Raw genomic sequence first — 25654 nt, 5'->3', positions numbered from 1 at the left:
GCATCCCCCACGTGTTCTGAGTCGGTCTCACCACCCCAGAGCGGCTGGTGCAAGTTCGTTTATATTTTGCAAAGCTTTCGCTTCTCTTCGTCTTCCACTTCCCTTCATCTTTTCTGAACCTTAGTTTTATTTGTTTCTTTCTGCAAAGGTCTCCGCTGGCCGCGCGCGGGGCCCCAAGCCCCCTCTGGGTCTTTGGCAGCTGTTTGTCTTGGGTGCTTCTTCACTGACTCTTCTCCGCCCCAGTTGTGCAGCAGCAGCAGCTTAACCCGCTGGAGGCGCTTCGGGCTTGCGATGGGCAGGCTCTGCAGCAGGCAGCAGGCCACGGGTGTTTAGCTGATCTCGAGAGGAGCCTGGGCAGCAGCACCCGCAGCAAGGCGAGCAGCAGCAGCAGCAGCAGCACGAGATGGCGCCGCCGGCGTTGCTGCAGTGGGTGGCCACGCGGGGCCCCACATACTTGGCAGGTTTGGCGAAGAGCCCGTGGGTGGGCGGCCTGTGTGGGGCCGCGAGCACGCTGGGCTGGCTGGCGGGTGTGCTGCTGCTGCTGCTGCTGTGTGTGCTGCTGCTGTGTCTGCTGCTGCTGCTGCCGCTGCCGCGCAGCTGGCGCCGCGTCTACCGGCCCGCAGTCATCGGCACGGGGGCCCTCGCCCCGCGGCCCCTCAACTTGGCGCTGCTGCACAAGGAGCAGCAGCAGCAAGGTGCTGCTGCCAGCTGCGGCGCATGCGAAAGCCCCAGCAGCCGCAGCTGGGGCTATTTGCTGCGCCTCTCTGGCCTAGTGAGGCCCTGGCATGCGCACCACAAGCGGGGCCTCCTGGGGGCCCTCGCCTGCCGTGCTGCTGCTCCCATCTCCCCTGCAGGGGCCTCGGGGGCCCCCGGGGGGCCCCCCGGCGCCCCTACGGGGGCCCCGGGGGGCCCCCCGGGGGCCCCCGACACCTTTGCTGCGCAGCCCAACTCTTCCTTCCCCCTCTTTCTGCTGCCCCACAGCGCAGTGGACAGATTTGCTGGCTGGGGGGGCGAGGCTCCCGTGGCTTCTCCGAACTTTTCTGAACATCCTTCTTTTGCTGCTGATCTCCACAAGCCCATCAAGGGGGAGTTGCTGCCTGCTTCGCCGCAGCAGCAGCTTCAAAAGGCTTGGTTTGGGGGCCCCCCGCCCCCCGCGGACGCTGCAGCAGCAGACGCTGCTGCTGCTGCTGCTGCTGCTGCAGCGGCGGCGCACAACGCGGCCCCCAAGGCCCTCCCCCTCGCGCAGGGCGGCGGCGACTCCGCCGCGGGAGGCACCCCGGGGGCCCCGCCCCCCAGCAGCAGCAGCAGCAGCAGCAGCATGGGGTTCCCGGGGCCCGGGTTTGCTGCTGCTGGCTTGTCGAGGGCCCCCGGGGCCCTTTCCGAGGCCCTCGTGGCCGCAGGGGCCCCCGAAGGGGCCCCCGAACAATGCAAGTCCTGCCAACTTGCTGCTTCGTGGCTGCAGTCGCCGGCGCTGCACCGGCAGCAGCTGCTGCAGGCGTGCCCGTCACTGGGCCGGGGCTTCGCGCCCAGCAGCTTGCTGCTGCAGCACCGGCTGGTGCAGGGGCTGCTGCTGTTCCTCCAGGAAGAAACTGGATTTGTTCGACTTATTAAATTTGATAAAAGGTATTGGGTCACTTCTGTAGATGGCGACAGAGTCCTTTTGCATTACTACAGACACCGCACGGACCCCGCGGCCTGTCGCGACAGCTGGGGCCCCGCGCAGCACCCGCAGCCAGCAGCAAGTGCTGCTGCTGCTGCGGCCGAAGCGGCAGCAGCAGCAGCAGCAGCAGCAGCAGGGGCCCGGGCCGAAGACGTCGGCTGCACGGACAGCCGCTTCCCTCACGGTAGACCCCACGGCCGCTGCGGCTGCAGAGGCATTTTGTTTATTGTGGGCGGTGAGTTTTCTTTCAAGTTTCCGAATTAATTATTCAATAATTAATCAATTTACAAGTAATTAATTAAGTAATCAAATTAACTCTCAAACTAGCCCAGTCGCTCATCTTAGATCTGCGCCTACTGCCTGCATCCGCGTGGCATCCAGTGTCCTGCTGCTGCTGCTGCTGCTGCGGCCGCTGCTGCTGCCACTGCCGTTGCTGCTGCTGCTGCGCAGGTATCGGCGCTAAGGCGTACGACATGCAGGTGCAGCACGTGGTGCTGCTTGCTGCTGCTAAGGGTTTTTGTGTCTTTTTCTTATCTTGCTTGCGGGGAATAGAAGCCCCCATATCGGACTTGCCCACCGACCTCACCACCAGTGCTGATGTTCAAGCTGCTCTTTCTTTCATTTTGCATCTCCACGTCAACGGCTTCAAGGACCCCAACCAGCAGCAGCAGCAGCAGCAGCAGCAGCAGCAGCGTGGCGCGGCGGAGGCGGGCGCGGAGCCGCGCCGCCGCCAGCAGGGCCACGAGCACGCCCATACCCACCAGGAGCAGCAGCACTGGCAGCAGCAGCAGCAGCAGCAGCAGCATCGCACTGTGTTGACAATGGACGAAGTCGATGAGGGCTTCTGCAGGATGATAACGGAGGGGGAAGAAGAGGCTTTTCTCAAATCCATTCCTGATGGATTTATTCCTCCCGTATTTCTCATGGGATACTCTATGGGGTCTTGCGCAATTCTTCGGCTGCTGGGCTCTTTGGGGCTGCAGCAGGCGTTTCAGCAGCTGCAGCAGCAGCTGCAGCAGCAGCAGCAGCGCGAAGGGTCCAGCAAGGACTCCGCACAGACCACGGCCGCGGACACGCCTAGCAGCGAGAGCAGCGAGTACAGCGGCAGCAGCAAACGCAGCAACAGCAACAGCAGCAGCAGCAGCAGCCAGCTGGAACTATCCCCCTTTTGCAGGGACCTCGCAGCAGCAGTTGCCAGTGAATATGTGCCTTGTCTCGAGTGGCTTCGTTTCCTCAAAGGCGCAGTCACCATCTCGAACGCCATGTGCCTGGACAGGTAACCTGAAGTGCCCAAGCTGCCTCAGGGGCCCCCGGCGGCCTCTCGGGCCCCCAGCTGCAACCAATTGGGGTTTGTTTTCACTTAATAACCACTAATTGTTTTCAATATCTCAGTATCACCTCGGGGGGCTCTGGATTTTCTGAGGAGCTAGTGGGCTGTGTCAGTCGGGGGAGTCTGTGGGCGTTTCTGGCCGGGGTGTCCCTCTTGGGCTTTGTGGCTCGCAGTGTGCTGCACGCTGCCAACGATTTAGAGTTTTAAATTGTGTTTTGTTGTTGAAAATGCAATTATTCAAGTTGGGTTTGGGTTGCGTGCAGCTGCATCGGCTCCCTGGACCGCGCCGGCGGCGTCACCGGCCGGCTGTGCAAAAGCACAATGCTGAAGATGTACAAGGTGAAGCAGTGGCTGGAACCCAGCAACAATTACCTCACAAAAGGGCTGGACCCTGGCCTAATAGCTCTTTCGCAGATGGTGAGCTTTTGGGGTTTGATTCCGCGGTGTTCGACGTACTGGGGTGCACTTGTTCCCGAGATCAGCTCACGGGTGGAAACGCGTGTCAGTGCCTGTTTTTTTCGTGATCATAATCGCATTTTTGCTCATTTTAGTTGAATAACCCGTTTAGTTTAGAATTGTCTTTTTTTAGCATCACTTGGGCCTTTTACGCGGTTGGTTTCGGCGCAAAATTCAAGTTGTGCGGCCCCTACTGAAGCGGATGCGTGCCGGCTGCGGGTTTCGCGTAGACAACCTTCGAAAGGTGTGACTAAATAGTTTTATTTGTTTGTATTTTGCGTTTCAGACGTCGACTTTGCGAGAGATCGACCTGCTGACGCACTTGTCGATTTGTTTCACTCCCTCTTCCCCGCTTTCCTGCACGCGCGTCTACTACGCCCTGACCACTTGCCTGCCGCACATGCTGCTGGTCCCAGTGCCGCTGCTGTGTCTGCATGCGCTGGATGACCCGATTGTGGAGCCTTTGGCAGTTTGCCGGGCTGCAGCAACAGTGCCCAAGTACAACCCGAACTGCACGTACGCAGTGGTGGGCCGGGGCGGCCACAATCTGTTTCAAGAGTCGTTTTGGCCCTTGATCGGCACCGCCGTGTGGCGCTGGCTCGGAACTGCATGCAGAAACATTAGCCGCAACTTTAGTGGAGACGAAAAGGCCAAAAAGGCGGGAAAAAGCGCAGAAAAAGGCGCAGAAATGAACTACAAACAGCCCAGGGGCCTCTACGTGGACCACAGCTTCCAAGCCCGAGTTGCAGTGGAGTTCATCACCGCGGTTTGGAGAAGATGCGACTAATTCCCAATCGCAAACCCTAATTTCAAAACCCTAAACCCTCGCCACTGAAGTCTGCAAGCCGCAGGGTTTGGGGTGCGCAGGCGCCACGCGAAGTGTCTTTCGTCCGCTGCAGCTGCATGCGCTGCTGCAGCAGCTGCAGCAAAGCAAGAATGGCAGCAGCTAGCTTTGCTAGGCTCTAGGAGTTGAGGGTTTCGTGGTTAGCGTTTGGGTTTGCTTCTTCATTTATTCTGTCTCAGATCGATTTGGTCCTGCCCGCTCTGTGTGGACCGGTCTGGTCCACTAGTTTGTGTACTTGAACTCTGCCACTCTCACAGCAGCTAGCCAGCAGCTAGCCAGCAGCTAGCCAGCAGCTAGCCACAGCTAGCCACAGCTGGGAACTCACAATGCTGGGAAAGTGGGGCCTGCGCCCATTTCAGCGCGCCTCAGCGCACCGCAGAGAGCTCAGCCAACGGCTGCAGCCGCCCCCACAACAATCTAAGACACTCGTTTCGCTTGAAGTCAATGCATGCATGCATGCGCAGACTCAATCAGTGGCTGCAGCAGGCTCTGCTTGCGAAGCTCTGCATGCAGCAGAGGCTTCTGTGGCCTCAGCCTCCCGCGGACTCCGCCGCAGGAAGGCGAAGTGGCTCTCGTAGACTCACCGGGGAGGGGAGTTAGCGAGGAAAACGGCAGCAGAGAGTGCGAAAAACTGCGTGTTTCTAGTGAATTAGCTGTAATAAATAACGATTCCAATAAAGTAATTCATTTACTGCGCAGGAAATCCTATTTATGACACTGTGGGGCTGCATGCGGAGCAACTGCGTAGACGGCACACGCCCATGGGGTGGAACTTGGGCTTGCAGCCATCGGAGAACTTCGTTGTTGTCGAAATGAAATGAAATTAAATGTTTTTGAGGTGGAGAAGTGAATTTTATTTCTTTTGAAGTGAAGAATTAAGGTCAGAGGTTCCCCCTGTCTTCAGTCGTTCACATTTGATTGGCATCACCTCGTCACTGCGAGGACAAGTCGGTTCCTTTGCGGCATTTTTACCTTTTATTTCCTTTTATTTTCCCCAATTAAGTTCTTTTCTGTAATTTATTTTTGCCTTTTCATGTTTCTTCTGCTGCATCTCCGTAGTCGCCGGTTGTTCCCCATGTATGTTGCATGCTTGACACTGTGGCTGCGTTGTGGTGTGTCGCTGCTGCCCGATCTTGTTCTAAATGGTCCTTTTCCGCAATTTTAATTTTATTTTGAATTTAAACTCAGAAATTAATTAATATTTGGAATTGTGGCATTGAATTCGCTGGCTGATGATCCGTTTTGCGCGAGCCACGAAGTCCTGAGGCTCCCGGGCCCCCCCGGCGGGGCGAAAGGCCGGGGCCCCCGCGTCTGCTGTTTTTGCTTCCCTTTGCGCGAAATCTTGGCTGCAGCAGCAGCTTTGCTGCAGCAGTAATGCGTGCAGCACATTTTATTTTATTTAATCTTTTTAAATATCTTTTTTTAAAGCCGTCAAGCGTTTTGCTGCTGCCAGAAACGCCAGCAGCAGCAAAACGCCCCACGGGATAAGGGGGGCAGCAAAGGCGCAGAGGGAGCGGACGGCTATGAGCTGCTGCTTTAGTAAACTGATCTTGGCGAATTATTTTTATCTATTTAGTCTTGAAACATTTATTTATTCATTTATTTATTTATTATTTATTTATTCATTTATTTGTTTAATCTTGGGGTGTTTATTTGTTTTTGTTTTATTCATTTATTTAATCTGAAAGTGTTTATTTGGCTTTATTTTGTTTGCTCCTTTGATATCCATTTTGTGAAGTTCTCGCTTTAGTAGACTGGACTTGACGAATTTCTATTTATTTATTTTAATTTTGAAATATTTATTTCTTTTATTTTGGTTGTTTATGTATGTCTTTTGTTTTAATCTTGACTTTGGAATGTTCGCTTGTTATTTTATTTATTTAATTTTGGAATATTTATTTCTCCCATTTTATTTGTTTGTATAATTCTGCAATATTCTGTTTTTTTTGCTTTGTTTAATTTCGGATTATTTATTTCTTCATGTGTTATTTATTTTTTTTAATCTGAAAATACTTTTTTTAATTTTACTTAGTTGTGCAATCTGCAAATGTTTATTTGTTTCATTTTATTTGCTTCTTTAATCCCCATTTTGCAAAGTTGTCACCTTTTGCATGCAGCCTCTCCCTCAGGTCTTGGCGCTGCTGCGGCTTGATCTTGCTGCTGCTGCTACTGCTGCTGTTGTTGCTGTTGCTGCTGCTAAGCAGTGGCTGCGTTTCTGTTGCGGTTCATATTTATTTAGTTTTGTGTGTCTTCTGTGTCTTACAGAAAGGGGGCAGACAGTTGGCGCTTTTGTGCTCGGGGTGTACAGACACCTGAGTGCCTTGGAACGCGACTTTTCTTTCGAAGTTTCGAACTTAATTTTATTTAAAAAGTTCAGCTGGTGCTTGGCCAAATAAGTGAAGGAATAGAGCACTGGATCACCCACAAATTCAGAGTTAACTGTTTTTTTAAAGACTAGAAAAAGGAATATAAAGAGAGGTCTAGTTTGACCAATAGAGCAGACTGTTCAGATGAGGTGAATATACACCTGGACGGCAACAGTTTCCTGCAGTTGGTCACTTGTTGAAAAGAGAAAACAGAGGGAAAGAGTTCGCTTATTTAGTTGTGGTAAACTTAGAAGGAGTTTCTTTTTAAAGAAGTGACTTTACATCAAGTACAAGCCACTTTGTCTTCGGGGCTCTTCGGGTGTAGCTACAGACCAGCCTCGGGTGACCTGCTCTAGTGCGTGGGTGGTTCTCGAGCTCTTTATTTGCATTTATCATTTGAAAGTGGTAAAAAGTAATTCAGTTTGATTTTATATCATAATTATAATATATTTATAATTATAATTTTGCGCGGGAAGGCGCGGCAGACAGATTTCATGCGTGAACGGGCCCTGGAGGCGCTGCTGCCTCCTCCTCTGGAGCTCAGCTGCTGCTGCGCTGCTGCTGCTCTTAAACGGTTAATTAAAATAAAAAATGAAATTAAAAAAATAAAAAAGATTGATATTTGTAATTGATTGAAAAGATCGAATGTGGGGCTGTGTGCTCCCTTTTTGGAGCCGGGGGCCCTCGCTGGAGGCCCCAGTGCAGCGGCAGCAGCTGTTTTTGCAGCAGCAGGATAGATACATTGGAACAAGTTTTTGATTTTTAAATAAATTTTTGTTTTAAATATTATTTCTCCAGTTTCTTGCTGCTCATTTTCCCCTTTGTGGTTCCCCTAGGGGGCCCCTGGCGCTGCATGCGCATGCAGCAGCGGGACAGTCTTTGTTAATTCCCCGAAGTTGCAGCAGCAGCAAAGTTGGGGCCTTTCTGTCGCAAGGGCGAAGGTGGAGTGGCAGGAAAATGTCGAGGGCAGAAGCAACAGCAGCGCCTGCTGCTGCTCCTGCTGCTGCTGCTGCTGCTGCAGCGGAAGCAGCAGAAGCAGCAGCAGCAGCAGCAGACGCCGGCTCGAAGCGGCGGAACGCCCCAGACAGCTCCGCGCCGCCCGCAGACAACCCCGAAGACCCCGCGCCCAGCAGCACCGACACCAGCAGCAGCAGCACCAACAGCAGCAGCAGCAGCAGCAGCAGCAGCAGCAGCAGCAGCAGCAGCAGCAGCAGCAGCACGGCGAAGCGGGTGCGGCGCACCTGCCCCTATTTAGGCACTATCAACAAACATATGCTGGACTTCGACTTTGAAAAGGTCTGCAGCATTTGCCTTTCCAACCAGCACGTCTACGCCTGTTTGGTTTGCGGGCGATACTTTCAAGGTAATTAATTAATTAATTAATTAATTAATTAATTAATTAATTAATCAATCAATTAGTTTAAGCTTCTCCTTTGCAGAAGCAGATACGGATGCCGACAGCCTCGCCTTGGGGCGGCTGCGGAGGGCTTGCTGCGCATTCAGGGCGTAGGGTTTAGGGTTTAGGGTTTAGGGTTTAGGGTTTAGGGTTTAGGGTTTGGGGCGCAGGCCGGGGGAAGTCCACCTTCGCGTTCATGCATGCGCTGGAGCAGCGCCATTTCGTTTATGTCAATTTGACAACTTGCAAAGTTTATTGTCTTCCGGACAATTACGAAGTCCAGGACTATTCTTTGCAAGACATCATTGTCCGTAAACCCTAAACCCTAAACCCTAAATTAGGGTTTGGCCCCCCTCACCCTCCAGCGCTTACAGGGCCTCCAGATGGCCCCCGGGCGCGCCGCAGCAGAGAAACCCTAAACCCTATACCCTAGCTGAGACCCTAAACCCCAAACCCTGGCTGAGACCCTAAACCCCAAACCCTAGCTGAGCCGCTAAACCCTAAACCCCCGGAGAACCCTAAACCCTAAACCCTAAACCCCAGATTTTGAGCTCGAGGAAAGGGTGTTCAGCGTCTGGGTGCCGCCGAGTGGTAGCTGTGTCTTGACTGCTAGGGTTTGGGAGGGGAAGGGGCGTGATTGGCAAACCCTAAATTAGCGTATAAGGTTTGCTGCTGCTGCAGTACAACTTGAACCCCACATATACACCCGAAGACGTCGCTCGGCTGTCTGCGGAGGTCTTCTACGGCAAGTCTTTAGACGGCGCGGATTTCCTCCCGGGCTGCGTGGGGCTGAACAACTTGAGCAAAACGGACTTTTTTGCAGTAATTATTCAAGTAAATCTTTCATTTAATTGAATTTAATTCAATTTTATTCAACTTAATTCAATTCAAACTCTTTTATGCCGTTTAGAGCCCATTTGCAGCTGCTTCCAACGCTGCTGCTGCGAAAGCTGCACCCGAAATGCGAAACCCGCAGCAGCAGCAGCAGCAGCAGCAGCATTTGCTGCGGCAGCAGCAGCAGCAGCAGCAGCGGAATGTCTTGCTGCTGTTTGCTGGCAGCTGGCGCAGGTTTTGACTGCTTGTTGTGGGCTGCTTTCTTCTGCATTGGGTGTTCTTTGGCGGGCTTGTTGCTGCTGTTGTTTTTCTGACTTTCTTCACAAAATTTGAAGAGAATTTAAATGCAATTTATCTTTTTTTGTTTATTTTTTAAATTTAATTTGCTTTTTTGTTGAGCTTCCCAGCCTTTCATTTGACTTCTTATTCGCCTCTTTGCTTATTGCGTTTCTGCTGCCGATTCAGTTTTGAAATTAATTCAATTCTGTTTCTGAATTATGTTCTTCAAATAAATTTAATTCTGCGTTTTAATTATATTATATGTTTCGTAAACCAAAAGAAAATGAATTTCTGCATTTTGCAACCTTTAAAAGAGTTGCTTCTTTTGCCTTTCTGTTCCTATATTTGGGTTTGTTACTTTTTTCCTTTTCCTTTTTGGTTGTTTGTTTTTGTTTGTGCTGCTTTCGCCTTTTAATTACTTCATTTTGCAGAGTTTTAATTTAATTTGCTGATAATTCAATTTATGGTCTTGGATTTGTTTCTTTTCTCGCAGAGCCTCTGCACGATTATCCCTCTTCGCAACTATTTGCTCCTGCTGGACTTGTCTGAGAAACAAAAATACAATTCTGTTTTAAAGACTTTGTCGGAGTTAATGCGAAAGATTTTTAACAGAAGAAACTTCAAAGGAATTGTTTCTCCCCACGAGTTTCTGCAGGTGGCCAAACACCGACAAGTTTGCAGATTTGCAGAACCAATTCACTTTTTGATGCAAAATTGTGCTGTTTTCTCCCATCTTATAGCTTATTTTAAGTTCTTTTGTCCCTCATTTTGCAGTTTAATCATTTAGGCAGCTGCATACTCCTCATGATTCAATTTTTCCTGGCTTTTTCTCCGAAAATTGGCCAGATGCATGCAGATTCATTGCATTTGGGAGAAATACCATGCGTGTAGTTGAGGAAATGCATTTTTTAAATGCATGCAGTGCAATGTATTTCACTTTTGTATTCTCTGTCAGGCTGTTGGCGTGGAAAGCAAAAAGAAATTCCGCATTGGGGAACAGTCGGACCCGCTGGCTCTCTTTGCCTGGCTCTTGAATGTGCTGCATAGAGATCAAAAGGACAAGAAAACGGGGGGTAAAAAACAGAAAATAGAAAATTAATTATGCTGGAAACTTTTAATTGCAATTAAAAACTTTTAATTGCAATTAATTCACCAATTTTCACACTTTTAATGCGTCTTCTGTGTGCTGCACTAACGCTGAAGATATAAGTAGACGGAGTGAATCAACGCGAAGCAAATGTTTATATGTGCATATATATGTATATATATATGTACATACATATCTGTAGTCTTTTTCAACCAATTAGTAATCGCGTGTTGTTAAAGGAGAAAGACTTGTGCAAAGTCTTCTGGGAAAGAATCCGACGAGGAAGACATAAAGGGGTTGATTGCAACAATCACGAGCAATTAAAGCCGATAATTTTTGTCTATTTAATCATTTATTTGCGAAGTTAAATAATTTTATTTGTGTTTAGGGTCTATTATCCACGATTGCTTCCAAGGGGAAGTTCTTGTCACTGACGCGCAAAGTGAAGAGGGCAGAAAAACGCCATTTTTGTAAGATTTCATATATTGTCCTTTCCATGTTTCTCCAAATGTCTCAGTGAAACATAATCTATTTTAGTCTTTTTTATTACTTTTAGTTTCCGTTAGATGTAATCTGTTTTACTCTTTGTATTACTTTTAGTTCCATTCATGAATGCGTACTTGTGTTTGTTGTTTGCTTCCCTTCCAATTCACCTTTGGGTGTTGGATATTTTTTGCCTGTTTTTTGCTCATTATTTGCCATAATGTACTTAATTTTAATTACAATTTTAATTTTAATTCGTCATTTGTTTTCATGCTTCTGCTTTATTTAGGTATTTGACCCTCGACTTGCCGCCAGCGCCCATTTTCAAGGACTCTCTTGACCGCAACATGATCCCCACAGTAAGCGGAGCCACAATTCAATAGAGTTTATTTCAAACTTTAATTAAAATGCATTTAAGTAAATTGCTGCAGTTATATGAGCCACAATACAGTGTTTGAGGGTCTATAAAGGCACACAACGGTACACGCGAGCCCAAAAGTTCACACCAAATGAGAAGGATCTTCTTAATTTCCCTTTTTCGCTCTTCTCATTCTGTTATTTCTTCCTGAACAGTCAGGTGGATAATTTCTTTTTTAAATGTTTTATTTGCTTCGGAATCGGGTTCTTTTTTCTTCTTTTATCTTGCATTAAGTCTGTTATTCGGGCGCGTTGTGCAGTGTGAAAAGACGGAGAAACATGCAGAACATTTACGCACATATTCAGAACCTCCTTTGATTGTATTTCAGTAAATAGTTGTTTATGTATTTGATATTTATGCTTTTAATATTCTTTTCCGTCTTCTTGTGTTGTTCTCAGGTTCCTATTTTCGACTTGTTACAGAAGTTCGACGGCGAGACGGACAGTGTAAGAAGCACCTTTTGCAACTATGAGCATTAAATACACAAAAGAGAATAAGAAAAAAACAAGATCTGATTGTTTTCGAAGATATAATAAATGGATTAAGCCTCGCTGAATAGCTGCAATGAGGGCTCCGCTGTGCATATTTCCCGTTTATTTTCTCGCAGAAGCTCACCTTTTTGTTCAAATTTGTGTTTGAATTGCTTTAATTTCATTATTATTGAATTGCTGCTGCTGCAAATTCATTTGCAGGGCCCCACGCCGCTGCAGCGCAAGAAGTGCAGTCTTTACAAGCTGCCGCGCTATTTGGTCCTCGCGGTGAAAAGATTTTCTAAAAATAATTTCTTTGTCGAAAAGAATCCAACAATTGTGACATTTCCAGTCAAGAACCTTGACCTGAGGGAATGTAAGAGACACAGAGCCCCTCTAGCTAGCTAGCTAGCCAAATGGCTGGCTAGCCAGCTAGCTAGTTAGCTTATTCGCAAGTAACTTGCCAATAACAAGCTGGCTAGCTGGCTAGCCGGCTAGCTAGCTAGCTAGCTAGCCTTGTGACTGCAGAATGTCCGACGGAGTCAACTGCTGCTCCTTGCCACTTTTTCTTCTTGCTTGTTTATTTCACTCATCAGTTAATCTCGAATTAGTATCTTTATAAGCATTTTTGGAAATATAAATGCACATTTGTTTATGCTTTTATGTTTTGTTTTTTGAAATGTAAGTTTTATGGTTTTGCTTCGTGTTGGTACTCCATTTGATGAAATTTTTTCGTCTTTGCTGGTGGTTCCCACCACCGACCATTGATTTTGGACTCAAATGGTTTCAACTTGAATTTAAATGCTTTTAATTCGAATTTAAATGGTTTTAATTTCAATTTAAATGGCTTTTATTTCCCTTTTTCCGCAGATGTGCACCCAGATGCACTAGAAGACAATCCTGTAACTCGCTATAATTTGGTTGCAAATATTTGCCACCAGGGAAAGCCCCATGACGGGTTTTATAAAGCACAAGTGCTGCATGCAGTAAGTTTGAAAGCTTAAGTGTTTTATTTTTTAAACTGTAAATGTTTTTCTTGAAAACTTTTGATGTTTTTGTTTGAAGAAATGCTTTTGTTTGATAACTTCAAATGTTTTTGTTTGTATAAGTGCTTTTGTTTGAAAGCTCTAAATGTTTTTCCTGAAAACTTTAAATTTTTTTTTGAGAACTGTAAATTCTTTTATTTGAGAACTTCAAATGTTTTTGTTTGAGGGCTCTAAATGTTTTTGTGACAAGTCCAATTCAGGGAGTAGCTTCAACAAAGTGGGCCAGTTGTTCTACTTTCTCCTCATTAGTTCTATTTGTTTCCTATTTTTAGTTTTTGGAATTATAATATAAATATATTTATTTATTTAATTGTCTTTTTGCCTTTTAAAATGTTCTGTGTGCATTTTTCTATCCTTGACATTCGGAAATTGGCTTTCTGAGAACTTGTGCAAAACTTTCATCTGTCGGTTCGGGAGTTTCGCCGTGTTTAACGTTTAACAAATTAATATTCAATTAATTCAAACGTTTTCTTTTATTTTTAATTTATTTTTATTTCTTTTATATCCTTTTTAATTTCTTTCTTTTTCTGGCCAATGGCAATGAGTGAATTCCACTTCATTTACGTTTTGCCTTCCTTTGCAGCCAATCTCTCTGTTCTTAACTCCCCAGCAATCTGCAAAGGCTGTCAACTTTTCATTTATTTATTTATTTATTTATTTATTTATTTATTTATTTGTTTATTTATTTGTTTGTTTATTTATTTTCAGCCGACAAACGAATGGCACGAAATGGAAGATCTGCGGGTGACTCCCGTGTTGCCTCAGTTCGTGGCGCTATCAGGTGGGTTTCGCCACTTTGGGAATTTTGTCATTTTTCCCTGTTTTCTGTTCTTTTTTCCCCATTTTTCTCCCATTTTACTTCTTTTTTCATTTTAATTCCCTTTACTTCCCTTTTCCCGCTTATTTCCCTTTATTTCCTGAAGATTCCGCTGCAACGGCGACTCTGGCGGGCTGCATGCGCGCAGAGGCGTACATCCAGTTTTACCAAAGACAAGATGTTATGGCTGACGGCTCCCTCGACGAAGCTCTGCAGCAAAAGTGTCTTCAAGAAATGAAAAAAGTCAAAACTCAGGCGGAGCCCGAAGACGAAATCGAAGACATTTTTGCTGCTTAAAATAAATCCAAATCAAAAGCAACTCCGCACTTACGCCCCTCCCCCCCGCGTCTTTGCTGCTCCGCAGCAGCTAAGGCCCCTCACGCACTCGCCGCAAGAGCTAGCTAGCTGGCTAGCTAGCTGGCTAGCTAGCTTTCTAGCTAGCTGGCTAGCTAACTGGCTAAGTAGCTAGTTGGCTACTTTGCTGGCCACCTAGCTGGCTGGCTATCTAGCTGGCTAGCTACCTAGCTCTCTAGATAGCTATCTAGTTGGCTATGCGTATGGTTGGCTAGCTAGCTAGCTAGCTAGCTAGCTGGCTAGCTAGCTAGCTAGCTAGCTAGCTAGCGCTCTGGCTGGCACAAACTAGCTTGACCGACGGGTCCGCCTGGATTTCTGGCTGTCTTTATATTTCTAACGAAAGTTTTTCTTTTTCTTTTGCAATTAATATTCTTTTTTGTATTATTAATATAACTTTGGTGCCAAATAACACCAAAAGCAATACTTGCAGCGAGGTCACTAAAGTTCTGGCCTGCTGAGCCAAAAACCCACCGAAAGTCGCATGCATGCATGCATGCAAGCATGCATGCAAGTATGCATGCATGCATGCATGCATGCATGTATGCATGCATGCATGCATGCATGTATGCATGCATGCATGCAATTATGCATGCATGCATGCATGCATGTATGCATGCATGCATGCAATTATGCACGCATGCATGCATGCGACTTTCTGAACAAATGCATGCGGCTTCGGGACTGGGACAGACAAACGCCAAAAAGCGCCAGTTCTGCATGCATGCGTTCAACCCGCATGCAAGCATTTGCTTGCATGCACTTGCATGCGGAAGATGCCAAGAAAAAATAAATGTCTAAGGGCTTGCCCCGCATGCACAAATGCATGCATGCATTCACACATGCATGCACATGCACATGCACATGCACGCATTCATGCAAGCATTCACACATGCATGCATGCACATGCATGCATGCATGCATGCACGCATGCGAGAAAAGTGCATGCATGCATCGATGCATGCATGCATGCATGCACGCATGCGAGAAAAGTGCATGCATGCATGCATGCACTTTTCTAGGCTGCATACACCCATCCCTTCCTCTGTGCTTATGTTCAGGGCGACAGGCAGAAACAGAAGAACGTTCTGGGACTTGAAAGGCCCCGCTCGCTGCTGCTGCTTCTGCTGCTGCAGCTTCTGCTGCAGCAGCAGCAGCAGCAACTGCTGCTGCTTGTGTAGGGCCATTGTGGGGCGCAGCTAGCTGGCTCGTGGTGCAGCAGGGAGTGGCAGCAGCAGGCACAGCAGCAAGAAAAAGTAAAGAAAGAAATGACAAAAGATGAATTTGCAAATAAACTACTTTTATAATTAAAAGAGCAGCAGCAAAAGCTGCTGCTCAAACTTTTATATTCAAAGAGCAGCAGCAAACGGTGCTGCTCAAACCCACAAAATAAAGGCCCCCCCCAGCAGCAGCAGCACGCTGTGCAGCCCCACTTCTCTTGCTGCAGTGGCTTCTCCCGAGCTCAGCGAGTCCCCCGTTGCTGCTGCTGCTGTTGTTGCTGCTGCTGCTGCTGGGCTCGCAGCAGCTGCAGGGGCGCGGCCCGACCGCAGCGCCGGGGGCCCCTCAGGGGGCCCCCCGGGGCCCCCCGGGGGGCCCCCCTGGGGCCCCCCCTGACCCTCCAGGGGGCCCCCCTGACCCTCCACGGGGGCCCCCAAGGGGGCCCCCAGGGGGCCCCCCGTGTCAGTGGTGGCCTGCGGCAGCAGCGGGAAGGCAGCAGCCAGCAGCCTGGCCAAGTGGCTAGTCTTCAGCAGCAGCTGCTGCTGCAGCTCTGTGGCTAGCTGGCTAGCTGTTGGTTCTGCTGCTGGCTGCTGCGGGTCTGGCAGCAGCGCCAGCCGCACGGCGACCACCTGCAGCTCGCCGCTGCCGCTGCTGCCGCTGCCGCTGCTGCTGCTGCTGCTGCTGCTGCTGCTGCTGACGGAGACCTCCTCCAGAGCCACTCTTTCTGCTGCTACCCCCAAAGCCTGCAAGACTGCCTCGTGTACTTTTTGCCCGAAGGCCTGGGGCCCCTGGAAGCTGCTTTCGAGCTGCTGCTGCCCCACACCTGCAAACAGCAGCCGCACAATGGCCTTGCTGCTGCTGCTGCTGCTGGTGGCGGTGGCGTCGTCGGCGGGGCTGCTGCTGCTGCTGCTGCTGGTGGCGGTGGCGTCGTCGGCGGGGCTGCTGCTGCTGCTGCTGCTGCCGTCGCCGCCGCTGGTGCTGCCGCTGCTGTTGCTGCTGGCAGCGGCCGGCGCCGCAGCAACGCCGTCGCTGCTGCTGCTAGCTGCAGCAGCAGCAGCAGCAGCAGGCTCAGCAGCAGGCTTCTCCTGGCTTCCAGAACGGCCCATCAGCGAATGCGTAACAGCAGTTCCCACCATGCTGCCGACTGCAGCACCAACAGCAGAAGTGACAGCTGTGCGGGTCAGCGAAGGCCCAGCAGCAGCAGCAGGAGCAGCAGCAGCAGCAGCAGCAGGAGCAGCAGCTGGCTGCGCCACGCCACTCATTGGAGCTCCAGGGGTGCCCCACGCTGCAGCAGGGGGCCCCTGGCCTGCGAAGTGGGGGCCCTGCCCGTACGGCTGCTGCTCATGCAGCAGCTGCTGCTGCTGCTTCTGCTGCTGCTGCTGCTGCTGCGGGTGAAAGGTCTGGTAGGGATAGGCGGGCGGCGGCGGCTGCGGAGCAGCAGCAGCAGGGCCCGAAGAAAAGCCATAAGGCGTGGGAGCAGCAGCAGGAGCTGCTGCTGCAGGCTGCTGCGCTGCTGCAGGTGCTGCAGCTTGGGGCGCTGCTGCTGCAGCTGCTGCAGGCTGCTGCGCTCCTGTGGCTGCTGCATGCGTTTGCGGGCCCGCAGGCGCTGCTGCTGCTGCTGCTGCAGCGGCTGGGGGGTGCTGGTTTTGCTTCTCAGCAACAGCAGCAGCAGATGGAGGGCTAGAAGCAGCTGGAGTAGGCCCCGGCTTTTGGTGTCCATAATGCTGCTGCTGCTGCCCTTGCAGTTGAGGCTGCTGCTGCTGCCCATGTAGCTGCTGCTGCTGCGGGTGCTGCTGCTGCCCGTGTAGCTGCTGCTGCTGCGGGTGCTGCTGCTGCCCGTGCGGCTGCTGCTGCTGCTGCTGGTGCGGCTGCTGCGGCTGCTGCGGCTGTCGCTGAACCTGCTGCTGCGGCGGGGAGGGGGCGACCCGCTGCTGCTGCTGCTGCTGCGGCGGCGGCGGCCTTGCTGCTGGCGGCCTCACGCTCTGCGGCCTTGCTGCTGCTGCGGGGACAGAGGGCCGCACGGAACGGCTGCGGAGGCTGCGTGGCCTTTGAGAGCGCTGCAGCAGCAAACAGCACAGAGCAGCACACGGGGAGCTAGGGTTTAGGGTTTAGGGTTTAGGGTTTAGGGTTTAGCTTTTAGGGATGCGGAGGCCGTACATGGCGCCGTACTATGCTTTGGGCCGCCACGGAGGTGGGGGACTGCGGCCCCGGGCCAAGGAGCAGCAGCAGCAGCAGCAGAGCTGCTGCTAGCTGCAGCTTGCGGCCTATCACTGGCATGGTGAGGGTTTAGGGTTTAGGGTTTAGGGTTTGCAAGGCATCTGCGTGCGGGTGCCCAGGCCCAAAACCCTGAAGGAGCAGTTTAGGCGAACGCTCCGCTGGGCTCTGTTCAATATAAAAGACAAATTGAAGTGACAAATTAAATTGCTGCTGGATGCGCAAAAGGAGAAGGAAGGCGCTGCTGCTGCTGCTGCTGCTGCTGCGGCCCTGCGACCCCAGTTCTCTTCTGTCGGCCACACAGCCACCCAACTCCCAGTGCAGGGGCTCCCGCAGCAAAGTTCAAGATAAACGCCAACACAATTCAATTTAATTAATTAAATTTATTATTATTTAGCTTTTTTGAGGGCACAGCACTAGCAGCTGCGCTGGGACAGAAGAACTTGCACAGGGACCCCAGCCCCTGGAGTAGTCCCTGGGGGCGGCTATGCTGCAGAAAGCGGCTTCTTGCGCGTAAATTGTTGCTTTTTGTATCTTTTCTAATTGCTAAAAAGTTGCGTAAAACAAAAAGTAATCAAATTGAGGAATAAACGGGGCTTTATTTGGTATTTCCGCCTCAGACTGTGTGTAACAGCTGCCGAGGTGGCGCCGCCTCCCCACGAGTGGTCACGCCATCGAATGTGCCAAATTCAAGAAAAAACAAACCCCCAACTTCTCCAAAAAAGGCATTTCAATTTTTTAATTATTTAAATTCCGCCTGACACATTAAATTGGAATTCGAGGGAGTGTGGCGGAGGCGAAGCTGCACAGGCGGGCACCTGCCGGGTTCTGCAGCTGTGTGCAGTGCAGCTTGTTCTTTGTGCCGGCATTTCGCGCAAACTTTTGAATTTCCGCAATTCATTTATTTACTTTTCATTTTTAAATAATTAGAGCTTTCAAAAGGTGAAAAGAGAAGAGCCAGGAAGCGAAAATGCCAGTGTGCGTGCGGCGCTTGCTGTGGGGCTGTGGACACACTAGTGCCGATTGAGTCCGAAGCCGCCGCGAGCTGCAGCAAAAGTGACCCTAGTCTTTTAAATTCCTTTTTTAAATGAATTTGAAATTTAAAATCATTTGAGGAGAAGTTTCCACGGCGTTGCGGCGGACGAAGGGTTTCAAAGGCTTCTTGAAGAGCCCTAGATCCAGCCCACGCCGGGAAACAAGTTCTTGAACATGAACGGAAACTCACAGACATTTCCCGGAAAACTCAAGAAAGGATAATTCAAACTGAAAAGTACAATTTTCTGCAAATAAAAGCCACAAAAAGGGCTCCTGGGGCAGCTTCTTGGGCACTAGTGTCACAAAATTCAGTACTGCATTGCGGAGTTCTGCTGCGGTTCACATGCAGCTTCTTGCTGCTGTTCTTTGAATTACCCCTGACTGAATCTGGCTAAGTCTGGGGAGGCAGCTGCGGGCCATTAGTCATTAGTGGGGCTAATAATGCCTTTTTAGGGCAACACGAGAAGATAAGAAACAGCAGCAAAACGGAAGCAGAAACGCCAGCCCGCTAGCTGCTCCTGAGATGTTCACTGCTCCAAACACTCGCCAAAAACGCCGGAAATGGATTAATTTGAGTTTATTGAATTGTTCGATCTAGAAATTCGAAAAAAATTAGCAAAGTAGTTGCAAGAAAATCCTTTTCAGCGCACTTGGCTGCACCCCAGCAAGTGAGCTGGAACTTCTCTCTGTGGGCCAAAAAACTATCTGTCTGAAGACAAACTCTTTAATCCTGTTTGTTCCAAAAACTTTAAAAATAGAAAAGAAAAAGAAAAGAGCCTTCCAAATGGATCCAGGAAACTTTTTGTAGCTTTCTGTACTTGTTAGCTTCTAAAAATACCATTTTTTCGATTTTTCAGTTTTTTCCCCATTCTCGCCTCCACTTCTAAAAGTGTTAATATAGCTTTCCTAACTTTATCTTATTTTGCCTAAACTGGTTGCAGAAAAGGGCCTTTTCTGGGCTGCTGGGCCTTTGCTGGTTGCTGCTGCTGCTGCTGCTGCTGCTTCTCCTGCTCGGTGCTGCAGCAGGACCTTCTTTTCCTGCCCGCTGCTGCTGCTGCAGATACTTCGCAGCAAATGTGCCTTTCGCAGCAGTTGCCATCTCAGGTGAAACCTGCTGCTCCTCTGTAAAGCAGAAGCTGCGAAGTACATGCAGCGGCTGCTGTCTGCTGCTGCAGCAGGCGGCAGCAGCCTGCTGCAGCAGACGGCACCAAACTGCAGCCTGTGTCATTTACTGCAGCCTTTGTCCTGTTTGCTGCAGCCTCTGTCCTATTTGCTGCTGCCTCTGCGTATGTCTAACTGGCTGCTGGTTCTGTCCTACTTGCTGCTGCCTGTGCCCCTGTTCTATTTGCTGCCGCTTCAATCCTATTTGCTGCTGCTTCTGTACTATTTGCTGCTGCCTCAGTTCTATTTGCTGCTGCTGTTGTGTCTTCTTTATTTTTCGTCTTCTCCACAAAAGTCCTTAAGTCCTTTTCTACGCCAAAGGCTCTTTCTGTTAAGCCAGCCGCAGCTGCCCCACGCAGCAGCAGCAGCAGCTGCTGCTGCAGCAGCAACTGCAGCGGCAGCTGCAGCAGCAGCTGCAGCGCAGGAGACGCTGCTGTGCGGTACGTCTCCCACTGAATGCAGCAGCAGCGCGAGGCCCACAAAAGGCGCCGCCGCCGCTGCAGCAGCAAGCGCTGCAGCAGCAGCAGCAGAGCCGCTGCAGCAGCAGGGGCTCGCGCATCAGGCAGCAAATAAAAGACTAAAGCGGGACTTGTCTCCCAGCCACTGCAGCAGCAGCGCGAGACACACAGCAGCAGCAGTGCAGATTGGCAGAAAGAATCCGCTGGGTCTGACGAGGGCCAGTGCTGCGGTGTACGTACACCTGAGCAGCGCTGCTGCTTCCGTCTGCTGCAGCTGCTGCAGCAGCTGCAGCGGCAAAAACGCAGCAGCTTTCCGCTGCTGCTGCAGAAGCAAATAATCTACTGACACAAATGCAGAGGGCAGCGGCTGCCGCCAAGCAGCACTAGGAGCAGCAGCAACTGGTACGTGTCTGTACACCTCAGGGCAGCAGCTGCTGCGCGCTGGGACTGCTGCTGCTGCTGTTGCTGCTGCTCCTGCTGCTGAAGCTGATGAAGACGCAGGTGACGGTGATCGCGCTCCGCTCTGTGGAGCGCTGCAGCAGGAGCAGCAGCAAGGATGCTGCTTGCTGCTTGCTGCTGCAACAGCTTTGGCCGCAAGCAGCAAGGACTCCTGCGGCTGCTGCAGCTGCTGCTGCTGCGAAGCAGCATCTGGAGAGAGGGCCCGAACCCACGCTGCTGCAGCCACCGAGCCGGGCTGCCCGCCTTTGCTGTCAGCAGCAGCAGCAGCAGCAGCAGCAGCAGCAGCAAGAGCACTGTACGAAGCTGCTATATGGGGCATGCGGGGGCCAACGATGCTGAAGAAGGCCTGCGGATACGACAAGCGGACGCAGTAGCAGCGAGACTGTGTGTCTGCTGCTGCTGCTGCTGCTGCTGTTGCTGCTGGTGGTGCTGCCTGAGTTTCCAGCGCTGCTGTGTCTGGCTGCAGCGAGAAGGGCAGCAGCAGCGGGGAGAAAGGCAGCAGCGTGAGCCCGTCTGCTGCAGCAAGCTGCAGCAGCTGCTGCTGCGTCAGCTCGTGCTGCAGCGCGTCGTGGGCCTGCAGCAGCAAATCCTCAAGACAAAGTCTCCCCAGGTGTACGCGCTGCAGCACTGCATGCACCTCCCCATACACCGCGTCCCCCAGCTGCTGCCTGCACTGCTGCAGCAGCTCGGGCTGCTGCAGCAGCAGCTCGCACAGCGCCACCACGTCCACCCCCCGCGCTCCCCCGCCCCCTCCCCGCTGCTGCTGCTGCTGCTGCTGCTGCAGCTGCTGCTGCAGCTGCGGGGGCGCGGCGTCCGCGAGGGCGCAGCGGCAAACTGCGAAGAGGCGGCGGCGCTGCGCGCGGACTGCAGCAGCAGCAAAGTGCAGCACGAGCAGCGGATGTGCTGCCAGCAGCAAATCGAGCAGCCTTGCTGTCAACTTGAAAGGATTTGCTGCATGCGTAAACCAAGTAATGAGCCAGGAGACACAAGGCAGCAGCTCGCCGCCCGGGGTGTGCGCAGCAGCAGAACACAGCCGCAGCAGCACCCACAGCTGCGGGTCTTGCTGCTGCAGCAGCAGCGACAGCAGCCGCACCGCAGGCAGCAGCGAGGCCTCAAATGCTGCAGCAAGGTAGTCGCTGATGCAGCAAACGAAAACTCTTTCGCAAAGAATGAAAGACAAGCAGCAGCAAACCAAAGACAACCCGCTCCCCGGGCAAAGCACTGCAGCAGCAGCAGCAGCAGCACCGCGCCCCCGCACGCACGCCCGCAGCAAGCAGCAGCAAGGCACTCTACACAAAAGCGCCGCGTCCACGCTGTTGCTGCTGCTCCTGCTGCTGCTGCTGTTGCTGCTGCTGCTGCTGTTGCTGCTGCTGCTGCTGTTGCTGCTGCTGTTGTTGCTGCTGCTGTTGTTGCTGCTGCTGCTGTCGCTGCTGCTGCTGCTGTTGCTGCTGCTGTTGCTGCTGCTGTTGTTGCTGCTGCTGCAGCAAGCTGCAGGGAATGGCCCGTGTGAGCCTCCCTGGAGCTGCTGCTGCATGCTGCAGCAAACGCCGCGGGCGACCAGCTGTCTGTACACCTCAGCAGCATTCAGCAGCTGCTGCAGCGCCTCTGCTGCTGTCAGCAGCAGCGCAGCAGCAAGATCATGCATGCCCTGTGCGTACACCAGAGTGGGCAGGTGCCGCGCCAGCAGCCCCAGCAGCAGCAAACGCAGCGCCCCGCGCAGGCTCTCCAAACTGCTGCTGCTGCTGCTGCTGCTCCGCCTCCTGCTGCTGCTGTTGTTGTGGCTCGTGCTGCTGCTGCTGCCTCTGCGGCTTGGGCTCCTGCTGCTGTCACACGGCTCCAGCTCGTTGCTGCTGCGCCGAATGCCATTCCATGATTCGCTGCTGCTGCTGCTGCTGTTTTGGCTGCTGCTCAGCGGATCGGGTGGGCCATCGGATACGCTGAGGAAGCTGCCGCTGCTGCTGTCGCTGTCGCTGTTCTCCCCGCTGCTGCTGCTGCTGCTGCTGCTGCTGCTGAGCTTCCAGGCTGTGAACGAACGCTGCACATCCTTTTCTACTTGCTGCTGCTCGTTGCTGCCCTGCAGCAGCTGCGCCTCAAGCCACCAGGGCAGCACGGGAAAGGGCCCTGCCGTGTCTTCCTCCACTTGCTGCTGGTTTTTGCCAGTCTGCTGCTGCTGCTGCTGCTGCTGCTGTTGCTGCATTTGATGCTGCGCAGCAGCAGCGAGCTGCAGAGGCGAGACATCGTCGGGAAGCCGCCCGAGCAGCAGCAGCAGCAGCTCGCAGACAAAACTTTCTGTGTCTTTGCTGAGATCATCTGCTGCCCACGTCCATGCCTGCTGCTGCTGCTGCTGCTGCTGCTCGTGTGGCCGTGATCTTTGACGGCTGCGAGAGGGCCTTGCAGCTGCTGCTGCTGTGGCTGCGCTCTGTTGCCCCTCGAGCGGCGCCGTAGCCGGTGACCTGCTGCTGCTGCTTGCTGCTGCTGCTGCCGCTGCTGCTGCAGCAGCTGCCGGGCTCTCAGGAATGCCATCAGCAACAGCATGGGCCGCGTCGCGCAGCAGCAGCGCAGCAGCAGCAAAAACAGCGGCAGCCGCCAGCAGCTAGCCCTGAAGCCACCGGTGGATCGAGACAACTCAGCAGCAAATGCACGAATGCCGTTGTCGCTGCTGCTGCTGCTGCAGTTCTTGCTGCTGCTGCTGCAGCTGCTGCTGCTGCTTTCCTCCTCGTTCTGAGAGCAGCACTGCCTTTTCGCGAGACGGCAGACCTCCCTTGCAGCAGCAGCTGCTGCTGCTGCCTCTGCTGCAGCAGCAGCTTCTGCTGCTGCTGCATCTGCTGTACCAGCACAGCCTGACCCATTGCCGTAGTCTGGGTCAGGGCTATTGCCTCTGCTGCTGCTGCTGCAGTTGCTGCTGCTCCTCCTTCTTGTGGCTTTCTTGGGGCGGAAACGGCGTCGTTGCTGGTGCTGCTGCAGCTGCTGCTGTTGCTGCTGCGGCTCTGTCGGCCCCATTTTCAGTGCCAGTCAGTGTTGCTTCTTTGGAACTGCTGCTGTTGAGTTGCTGCTGCTGCTGCTGCGCTGCTGCAACCGCGAAATGGAGGGCCCCTGAAGAGACCCATGGTGCAGTGCCCTCTTAGGAAGGACCCGCCACTGTGCCGTCTTGCTGCTGCAGCAGCTGCTTTTGCTGCTGCTGCTGCTTCTGCCTTGCCTCCCAGCTGCTGCTGCCTTGTAAACCGCAAAGACACAAACTTACACTTTTTCCTGCTCGACAGGCTGGGAAGCAATGAAGAGCGCGGGCTGTTGCTGCTGCTGCTGCTGCTGCCAACGACACCCTGGGGGCCCCACCGGGCGCAGCAGCTGCAGGAGCAGCAGCTGCAGCAGCAGCAGCATGGGCCGCTGCTTTTGCCGCTGCTCTAAACACAACCCAATTACTTTTATATCTCAAGTGTAGCAACACCTGATTGACTTCCGCTCGCGGAGTGTCTTGTTGGAGCAGCCGTTGCTCCTCCCCGGACCTGCAGCAGCAGCAGCGGCAGCAGCAGCAGCAACAGCAGCAGCCTCGGTGAAGCAGCGCCAGAAGACCTGCTGCTCCCCGCGAGCCTTATTTCGCTCCAAGAAGGGCCTACGGGCGCTGCACTGGAGAACGGCGCTGCCAGCAGCAGCAGCAGCCGCCGCCGCCGCAGCAGCCGCAAGCATACCTGCAGCGGCAGCAAAAACAGCAGCAGCAGCAGCAGCAGAAGCGCAGCAGCAGCAAGCTTGCCACCAGTAAGGTGGCAGAAGCTGCACGTGGAAGCCGTGCACGGCAGCAGCGCAGCCTGGAGGGCTGCAAGGCGCAGCAGCAGCCTGAGCAGCAGCAGCAGCAGCAGCAGAAGCGCAGCAGCAGCACCGCAGCTGGTCCAAACAAAACGAACCTGCCTCAGAAGCAGGGCGAAAGGCTTTGGCCTTCACGGCGCTGCCGTCGCCGCAGCAGCAATAGCAGTAACTGCTGCTGCAGCAGCAACTGCAGCAGCCGCAGCAGCAGCAACAGCAGCAGCCGCAGCAGCAACCACAGCAGCTAGCGTGGCTGCTGGCGCATCAGCAGCAGCGCCGCCGTCGTGCTGCCCTCCAAGGACATTTTCATGTGGTGCAGCAGCACCAGCAGCAACCAAGTAAGAAGCAGCAGCAGCAGCAGCAACGTTGGTTACTGGCGAAGAGCTACCAAATGCCACCAGAGGATGAGCCGCAAGCCACTGCTGCTGCTGCTGCAGCCGATGGCAGCAGCGGCACCCACAGACCGCTGTGCAAAAACAGCAGCAACAATAGTGGAAGCAGCAGCAACAGGAGCACAAGCAACGCGAGCAGCAGCAGCAGCAGCAGCAGCAGCAGCAGCAGCAGCAGCGGCAGCGGCAGCAGCAGCGAGCATGGAGCTGCTGAGGGCGGCACAGTGGGAGACGCCCAGTCGAGCAGCCGCAGAGCTGTTTACAGTAATGGCGAAGGCAGCAGCAACAGCGACTGCAGCAGCAACTGCAACAGCAGCAACAGCAGCAGCAGCAGCAGCAGCGACAGGAGAGACGATGCCGCAGCCGGTCTTGTGCCTCCAGCAGCTGCTGCTGCAGAACAAGCCATGCCTGTTGTGGGTACCGCTGAAGAGCCCAGCAGCAGCAGCAGCAACAGCAGCAGTAGCAGCAACTGCAGCAATGACAGCAGCAGCATTGCGGGTACTACACCCAACGACAGCAGCAGTAACAGCAGCAACAGCAGCAGCAGCAGCCTTGACCCTCACACTAAAGGACTTGCTACTTTAGGCCTACCGGGAGATGCCTTGAGCAGCAACAGCAGCAGCAGCAGCAGCAGCAGCAGCAGCCAGTGGAATGGCCCCCGCGGAGACGGAGCTAATAACATTGAAGCATCGGCCAGCACATTTGCTGCAGTCGCTGTTATAGTTGCTGCAGCAGCAGCAAGAGCTGCAGCAGCAAATGCAGCAGCAGCTACTGCAGCAGCAGCAGCTACTGCAGCAACAGCAGCAGCACCAACGCAAGCAAGTACACCAGCGACGACACCAGCAGCAGCAGCGCCGACAGCTTCTGCAGGGGATGCAGCAGCAGCAGCAGGAGCAGCAAGAGCTAGTGTTGAAGACCGCAGCAGCAGCAGAAGCAGCAGCGAAGGCAGCAGCAGCAACAACTGCGAAGGCATCATTAACGGCGTACGCAGCAGTATTAGCATCACTAGCAGCAACGAAGACAACAGCAGCAGCAACAGCAACGGCGAGTGCAGCGGCAGCAGCAGCAGCAGCAGCAGCAGCAGC

General features: G+C 52.6%; 5 protein-coding genes across 5 annotated transcripts in view; 3 read left to right on the top strand and 2 right to left on the bottom strand.

Annotated features, from left to right (window-relative positions):
• Positions 1–403: 403 nt before the first annotated feature.
• On the top strand, positions 404–4233 carry ETH_00012080 (uncharacterized protein; the record flags this gene model as incomplete). Its single annotated transcript, XM_013373181.1, has 4 exons — positions 404–1895; positions 2111–2936; positions 3254–3407; positions 3733–4233. 4 exons carry the CDS (start codon positions 404–406, stop codon positions 4231–4233), a joined length of 2973 nt encoding a protein of 990 aa, XP_013228635.1.
• Positions 4234–7613: 3380 nt separating this feature from the next.
• On the top strand, positions 7614–13783 carry ETH_00012075 (ubiquitin carboxyl-terminal hydrolase, putative; the record flags this gene model as incomplete). Its single annotated transcript, XM_013373180.1, has 12 exons — positions 7614–8019; positions 8223–8359; positions 8734–8886; positions 9659–9820; positions 10121–10238; positions 10641–10722; positions 11025–11094; positions 11552–11599; positions 11846–11999; positions 12494–12609; positions 13378–13450; positions 13635–13783. The coding sequence occupies 12 exons, from the start codon at positions 7614–7616 to the stop codon at positions 13781–13783; spliced, it is 1668 nt and encodes a 555-aa protein (XP_013228634.1).
• Positions 13784–15213: 1430 nt separating this feature from the next.
• ETH_00012070 (uncharacterized protein) lies at positions 15214–17332 on the bottom strand (the record flags this gene model as incomplete). The annotated part of the gene is made up of 2 exons (XM_013373179.1): positions 15214–17112; positions 17225–17332. 2 exons carry the CDS (start codon positions 17330–17332, stop codon positions 15214–15216), a joined length of 2007 nt encoding a protein of 668 aa, XP_013228633.1.
• Positions 17333–19596: 2264 nt separating this feature from the next.
• On the bottom strand, positions 19597–23382 carry ETH_00012065 (uncharacterized protein; the record flags this gene model as incomplete). Its single annotated transcript, XM_013373178.1, has 3 exons — positions 19597–19917; positions 20138–22891; positions 23140–23382. 3 exons carry the CDS (start codon positions 23380–23382, stop codon positions 19597–19599), a joined length of 3318 nt encoding a protein of 1105 aa, XP_013228632.1.
• Positions 23383–24571: 1189 nt separating this feature from the next.
• ETH_00012060 (uncharacterized protein) overlaps positions 24572–25654 on the top strand; it is a gene marked incomplete at both ends in the record, with an annotated part of 2636 nt that continues 1553 nt past the window's right edge. Inside the window, one exon of the mRNA XM_013373177.1 lies at positions 24572–25617. Coding sequence (XP_013228631.1) covers positions 24572–25617 — 1046 coding nt within the window. The remainder of the gene's footprint in view (positions 25618–25654) is intronic.

This window comes from Eimeria tenella, genomic scaffold (assembly GCF_000499545.2).
Source record: "Eimeria tenella Houghton genomic scaffold, Eth_scaff123, whole genome shotgun sequence".
NCBI classification, from domain to species: domain Eukaryota; phylum Apicomplexa; class Conoidasida; order Eucoccidiorida; family Eimeriidae; genus Eimeria; species Eimeria tenella.
Note: the sequence above shows the minus strand (reverse complement) of the source record. Positions and strands in the feature narration are given on the sequence as shown.